At 32.7% G+C, this 7,638-nt stretch overlaps 1 protein-coding gene across 1 annotated transcript in view; it reads left to right on the top strand.

Annotated features, from left to right (window-relative positions):
• The window catches only part of Efcab7 (EF-hand calcium binding domain 7), a 44,052-nt gene extending 37,966 nt beyond the window's left edge, over nucleotides 1-6,086 (top strand). The window contains exons 13-15 of the mRNA XM_026408733.2: nucleotides 2,063-2,272; nucleotides 4,219-4,326; nucleotides 5,939-6,086. Coding sequence (XP_026264518.2) covers nucleotides 2,063-2,272; nucleotides 4,219-4,326; nucleotides 5,939-6,010 — 390 coding nt within the window. The 3' untranslated portion in view covers nucleotides 6,011-6,086. The remainder of the gene's footprint in view (nucleotides 1-2,062; nucleotides 2,273-4,218; nucleotides 4,327-5,938) is intronic.
• Nucleotides 6,087-7,638: the final 1,552 nt, after the last annotated feature.

Consider the following 7,638-nt stretch of genomic DNA (forward strand, 5'->3'; position numbering starts at 1 on the left):
CCCTTTGTCTAGAAGAACTTTTGTTCTTCTCTACCCCTGACCTTCTTGTGGGTTAGCATCCACATAGCAGAACATTAGAAATTTGGGGGATTGGCTTCTTTGACTTAGCATGATAGTCTCCAGATCCATCCATTTCCCGGCGAAAGTCATAAAGTCATTCTTCTTTATGTCTGAGTAATATTCCATTGTGAATATATACCACTTTTTATATATTAATTCATCTATTGATGAGCATCTAAGTTCATTCCAAAGCTTAGCTATTGTGAATTGTGCTGCTATGAACATTAATATGGCTGTGTCACCACAGTATGCTGGTTTTAACTCCTGTGGATATATATCAAGGATGGGATAAAAGGATCAAATGGTGGTTCCATTACTAGTATTTACCTCTTTAAATTACTGTAGATCTTTTTACTTGTAGTGTTAATCTAATCTCACTATTAGCATTGGTTGGTCCCTTGGGTTATATAATGTAAATGGGTCATAAGCTATCTGTGGTAATTATTGTTAACCAAAAGCAGGCAACTTGAAAACCACTAAGAGTGGTGTAACCTCTGTGGATGGGATCACTATCTTCAGGAGGTTTTTTTTCCAAAGGAGTTTGTAGTAGTCTCCCATTATCTGAGGTTTGTTAGCTATGGTCATCTGTCATCCTAAGCTTTAATCTGCATGCTATTCTGAGCAGTGTGATAAAATCTTACCAGGTCCTGTATTTTCCTGGGATGTGAATTATCCCTTTACCTAGCATATACATGTTTATACAAGGGGATAATTTAGTAGCCATCTTAGTTAAAGAGGGATTGTCCCTGTATCACAATGCTTGTGTTCAGGTAACCCTTATGCAGTAGCCTAAGGCTATGTTACAATACTTATATCATTCATTTCACTTTATCTCATCAAGTAGGTATTATATCATCTCACATCATCACAAGAAGGGTGAGTATAGGACAATAAAGTTTTTTTGAGCTAGAGAGATCACATTCACATAACTTATTATAATATATAGGTTGAACACCACTAATCTGTTTTGCTTTTTGTTTTGGGTATTGGTATTGGACTCTCTACCAATGAGCTGTATCCCCAGACTTTTTTTACTCTGAAACATAGGGTCTGGCTAAGTTATCCAGTCTGACTTCAAACTTGGAATTTCCCTGCCTCAGCCTCCTCAGTTGCTGGCATGTACCACCATACTTGGCTCTGAAACATTTTTATGGACTGACATGATACCACAAGTGGAAAATTCCATACTAGGCTGAGTGTATAGCTCAGTGGTAGAACATGTGTTTAGCATGACCCTGTGTTCAATCCCCAGCACAAAACAAAACAAAATGCCAGAAAGAAAGAAAAAGAAATGGGGCTGGTTTCCATTAATGACAGAGATTTATACATGTGGACACATTGGATTTAAAGGTTGTGTATAAGATCTTTTTTGACTTATACAAGATGTTTTGACTGACTGATTTAGTTAATGCTTGTGATTTCTCTGAGACAAGGAGGCTATTTGGCTCTTAAATTAATGTATAGGTTATGATAGTCAATGATTCCTCCATGTGTTCAACCTACATTTTTCTGTTTGCAAAAAAAGAAATATTTATGATAATCTAGAAAGACACAATCAGTAATTTTAAAGTCTCTTCTAGTTGGATCAATATATGTCTGTGAAGTCTTTTGCCCATAGTGATTTGGGAACCATACTGATTTCATTGGTAATTTTCTCAAATCACATATAACGTAAGTAATCTAATGTCTATGTGAGCTATAATTTGAACATCTGTAGGAACTGTAATAAATCTTGTCTGGAAATAGATTCTCTCAAATTTAGCTCAACTTTTTCCTTCCTTTTCTATGAACAATATCAGTTAATAGGCTACCAAAGAGAATCTCATGCTTTTTTGTCAATTCATAATACTGAAATTTTTCTCTAAGGTTTATCAGAAGGAAAGCTAGAAAGTTTAATGCATCTTCTGAAATCATATGATAAATATATTAAAAATAAATTAAGTAATTTATTTTAAATTCTAGCAGAAGGCTAAAACAAGATTTTCTTTTTCTTCCTTATCAGGCATGTCCATTTGTCATTGATGTCTATGCAGAAAAATGCAAGCCAAGAATTAAAGCTGTCCATATGGAGGGATGCAGTGGGCAACTTGAGAAGGCCATTTGTAAATCTGTCCTTAACAAGGGTGATACCAAAGTAATGGATGGCTATGAAAATATAATCATACATACTTATAATTGTGACACCTGGATAACCTCAGTTATTGAAAACAAGGTATCAATTATGAGGTGGTTCTCCATGTTTTGCTACAAATTTTGCTAATGTTATCTCTGTCTTACTTTATTTTTGACATGGTAATTAAATATCCCACTATATTAATAATGCTTATAATGGACAAATATTCTTTTTTTTTGAGGTTTTTAAATTGAATTGACCATGATAATTCTTATGATTTTTAAAGACTTTTAAAATAGGAAAATAAAATATTTGGAAATCAATGAAGATAAAACATAATCTAATACAAAGTGTTTAGTTTGTTAGGGTCTACCAGAAAATGTAAAATATGGTCTCTGCTTTCAAGGAGTTTATGGACTAGCTAGAAAGACAAAATTAGTATTTTTGAAAGAGATCAGAGAATAATTAAATGGTAAATTATATACTACTGTTTATATGTACAGTAATTTTATTCTATGTGTATCTCTTATAGCTATTTTTAGTTTGGACTATAGAAGTTAAGAAATATTGTGATGAGGGGGACTGTCATGTGGGATTTAAGCATTGGTAGATGACTAGAATTTAGATACAATAGGAGACAACCTATAGAAGCTAGGCAAACAGTGTAAGGAGAAATATGGGGAAGAATCAGTATGAATTACAAAGGAAGAAGCAAATAGCTGCTTTGTAGAAGCAGACAGCTTTGTTGGAAGTACTAGGAAGGAAAATAACATTGATATGTAGGTCTAGATATATATTATCATGAAAACAAGATAGAGGAGTTTGGACTTGAAATAAGGTAGGGTCTCCAACTAGTAAATTTCAGTCTTCAAATGGATCATAAAGTCTTAAGTTGCTAAGATCCAGCATATTTCATTTTCTGCCTTCTGTGTTTCATTAGGATTAAAACTATGGAAGGGAATCAATATCTTATCCCATTCTCTCTGTTCTGATATTATCCACCATTGCATATCTCTCTACTTCTTTACCTCAAGAAAATTTAAATAAACTTCCTTTACCAGAATATGGTTAATAATACATTTTAGAGCCTACTATGTGCCAGGTATTTACATATATTAAGGCATTTACTTCTCACAACACCCTATGAGGTAAGTACTATCCTTGTTTTACACACGGAAACTTGAATCACAGGGAGATAAAGTAACTTGCAGAAGGTTATATAGCTAAGTAATAGAAGACTTGAGAAATAAATCCAGATAGTCTAACACAATACTTTGTAGCAATCATAAGGGAATGATCAGGCTCTTTAGCAGAAGAATATTTTGAGGCTTGCATCTCTTCTGTTTATCAGTTTCATTCTGCCTTATCTTGTTTCCTCTCCAGCCTAGAGGCCATTATTATTTTTCTTAACTCAATTGTCACTTCTTCCATAAAGTCTTCCTAGAAACCTGGCCTATACTAATGTTGATTTTCTGTATTTCTGTAGTACTTAGGAATACCTGTTATATGTCTTAGCAAAATGTTTTATAATTGTTATTTTATTTGTATTCCCTAGACTATGAACTATCTCAGGAATTGGATCTTTTATATCAATGTACCTAGAACCTATAACCGTGCCTAACACAGAGCTAATATTAAATAAATATGTTTATTGAATGAGTGAATGAGGAAGTAACACAATTTAATGGATGTTTCAGGCATACTAATTTGAAGATAGTATCAGAGTGAATGAAAGGCAGAAAAACTAGAAGTAAAAGAAATATAGACTATTATTGTAATAAACCAGGGATAAGATAATGTGACCTTAATATATATAATGGCCTAGGAATGAAGATAAGTGAATATCCAAGTCACATTTAGAAGAAAATAGGATATAGTTGGTGACAGATTAGAAAGACTGAGGATACAAAATTCAGTGGAGCTAGTTTGTATGAATTTGTAATGGACCATATTATATTACAACAAAATTTCAGGATTTATTCTGAAGTTTACATATGTGTGTAATTTATTAAAGGAAAAACTAACAACTTATGAATTTTTTATAGTCAGATAATAAAGTGATTATTCACATCAACAATGAGCTGAGTAAAAACTGCATAAACAACAGAGGACTCAACGTGTTTGCAGTTGAAGTGGCACGAAAATCTACAATGGTAATGCATTACTTTCTACTCAAAGCTTTTTTCTCATTTCCTTGAAAATGATTTTTGCTATTAATGCTATAAATAAACATATAGATATGAGATGAAGTGAAAAATTATTTTGTAAGTGTAATATTCACATCAGTGTCATCCTGTATCCAAAAGACACAAGACTTTGGTTCTAATTAACTCTATTTGGTTGAATGGCTATGGGAAGTTGACATATTGTGTCTATTTCAGTCTCCTTAAAGGTAAAATTAAAATAATATCACTAGTTTTAGGTACTTCACAAGGTTATGTAAAAATAAAATGATATACATGCAAGCACTTTTGAGCATCTATAGGTGTAAAGGTCGGGCGAGCGTCGGAGGAAGAGACCACCAAGAGACTGTCTCATGCAACAGCAAGGGGTTTATTGGGGGTCCAGCATGCTGGGGCTCAGAGCTCACTTGAATAGAGCAAAGAGCCCCGAGAACAGTTTAAGCAGAGCTTATATACTTTCCTTGGAGAGGGCAGGGAGGGAAGTTCATTGACGGGTCAGGGCGAGTGGGCGGTTTGCGTGCAACTAGGTAAGGGAATACATTCTGCAGTTTGGCAGTTGGGGACAGCACATTCTGGGAACAAGATTAGCAAATAGTTCTCAAGATTATTAACCTTTCATAGGAAAATGCAAAGTAATATTAATGATAGTATTGATAGTAATAAGAATTTTAATAACCTCAAATATTTTTATCTACATTAAAATTTCCTGAGATTACCTGAGAGAGAAATTCCTCTCAGTTTTAGATAAGCCACTACATCAAGACTAAGAATGAGCTATAGTTTTGGTATTAGCAGAATTCTGGGTTTCTGATTTAGCCATGAATTCTAAGGCAAGGATAGATCAGTAGACTTCCAAGCTCTAGTGAAGAAACAAAAGAAATAATTGTTTATTCTTACCCTTTCTTCTCCATACTATCCATAGAATTCTAAAACATTCTAGAATGATTCAAGGTAAAGCATAAAGAAAGATTATCTTTTATATTTCTCCATTTAAGATTCTAGGAGCTGGGTGTGGTGGTGCATGCCTTTAATCCCAGCTGTTTGAGAGGCTGCGGCAGGAGAATTTTGAATTCATAGCCAGCCTCAGCAAAAAAAAAAAAAAGCACCAGATTCAGCCAGCCTCAGCTAAGCAACTCAATGAGACCCTGTCTCTAAATAAAACACAAAATGGGCTGGGGACATGGCTCAGTGGTCTAGTGCACCTGGGTTTAATCCCTGGTACCCTCACCCCAAAAAAAGATTTTAGGAAGAAATGCTTAGTGAGGAAAGGATTTTTATTCCATATTCCACCACCCATCTTCATCCATATTACACCCATAGACTAACAAGTACTTTGTTAGGTAGGCTTTTACACTTTATTCTGATAGATCTTAGACAAATATTATTGAATTTTATCTGCATAGGTTTTGTTTTTGTGTTGTTTTGCTGTGTTGCCCAGGCTAGTCTCAAAACTTGTGAGCTGATCATCCTGCCCAGCCTTCTGGGACTAAGGCACAGAGATATTTTTATATAAGGCATAGAAATATTGTCCTATTGAAAATTAGTACAGAAAATTAAATGTTTTCTATATTTTTTTATGCAGGTTTGTCAACATGTAATGCCTCTGAATGAACATCAAGAATGGCTATATTGTTGTGTATATTCCCTTATTTAGTAGGTAATTTCATTTGGTGTTATCAAGCTAAGACTTATTTTCGATTTAGCTTTTTATTTATTTATTAACTAAATGTCATTCGGTTTAACTGATGTACCTAATTAAAATCTATTTAATTTATATACATTTGTATATTATGTCATTATATACTTCATTATTAAAATATAAATAATGTTTTTAATGTGTGGTCTTTTTATTAATTTAGTGGGAAATCTGAGCACAGTTTGTTTATGAAGAGTAAATAAAATTTATACAATTTTTTTAAAAGTAAAGTTTAATGAATTCTGAACTTTTGTATTATCTTACTCATAATAAAGCTAAACCATAAATATAAAAATAGCTATTTAATTTTCCAGTCATAAAAAAATTAAGGCAAAATTTGGAGAAATTTGTTTCTATGTTAAGAATCCAGAACCTAATAATAGTAGTAGGAATATTTTGTTCTAGCAGTTAATTTTTTAAATAATTTACTTGTTGCTTTTAAGTAAATATGCTTTAACACAATAGGAATTATATATATTATTAATATTTAATGAAACAGTATATGACATGAAAAATGATAGTAAGCAAGTAAAAACTGTATGGCAATATGAATAACAAAGTGCTTGGCCAGGAAATGTTAACTTCTGAAATATGAATACCATATGACAGACATTACTTTTGTACCCAGTACATGTTAGTACATAGTTTAAATGTCACTTGGCTCTTTGGCCTTTGATTTAAATATCTTTAAAATGGGTTGTTATTATCTAGCAATTTGAACTCTACAGATGATATGTCTTAAAAAGTAGTGAAATGTGAAAACATTTTATTATTTATCATGTTTTATAAATCCAATTATGTGGCCATCTATTCTATTTCACCAGGATTGAGTTACAGGAAATTGTCTATTATATTAAAAACAAAGTTTTTAGCTTTGGGTTTGATCCCTAGCACCTTTTTTAAAAATTAAGTTTTTAGCATAATAAACATAATCTTTACCCTAAGTTGTAAAGGAATTTTTATAATAGGACGATAGGTGACATAAAATGGTATCATTGAAACATGGAGATTAAAGGGAAAAAAAATAATGAGCACTTAACCTTGCCTGTTACCACTATCACTACTTAGGTATATCAAGCCTTTTCTTTTTTTCCTACTACTCACTTATTGTAAAATGAGGAAAAAACAAAAATAACAAACAACAACAACAAAAAAAAACCCTGTGCTAACATAGTCCCATTTCAATTAGTCAGTAGAAAAGAAATTTTATTTCAAGCTGAACTTTGTTACAAGTTCTGCAGTGTTTGGATAATATTAATCTTTCTGAACACCGTATTTTCCAAGTTTCTGAACTGAGAAGAAACTATGAAAATATTTCTTTTCAAGGCTTCTTTCTGCCCATAGTTATATAATTTCTCCCAATTTCAGTCTTCTGCTACCTCAGGCCCTTTGTCTATACTGATTTCTTCTTACATGTAGAATAAATCTTCCCTCACTCTTTTCTTCCTTCAGGTCTCGGTGAATATGTTACTTTGTCCAAAAATCCTTTCTTTATTCCTCTAATCCACACTACTTTGATGGCCATAGCACTTTGTGCTCACTTTGTTGCAGCACTCATTATACCATATTGGCATTGTGTTTGTTTA

This window comes from Urocitellus parryii, chromosome 11 (assembly GCF_045843805.1).
Source record: "Urocitellus parryii isolate mUroPar1 chromosome 11, mUroPar1.hap1, whole genome shotgun sequence".
Taxonomy (NCBI): domain Eukaryota; kingdom Metazoa; phylum Chordata; class Mammalia; order Rodentia; family Sciuridae; genus Urocitellus; species Urocitellus parryii.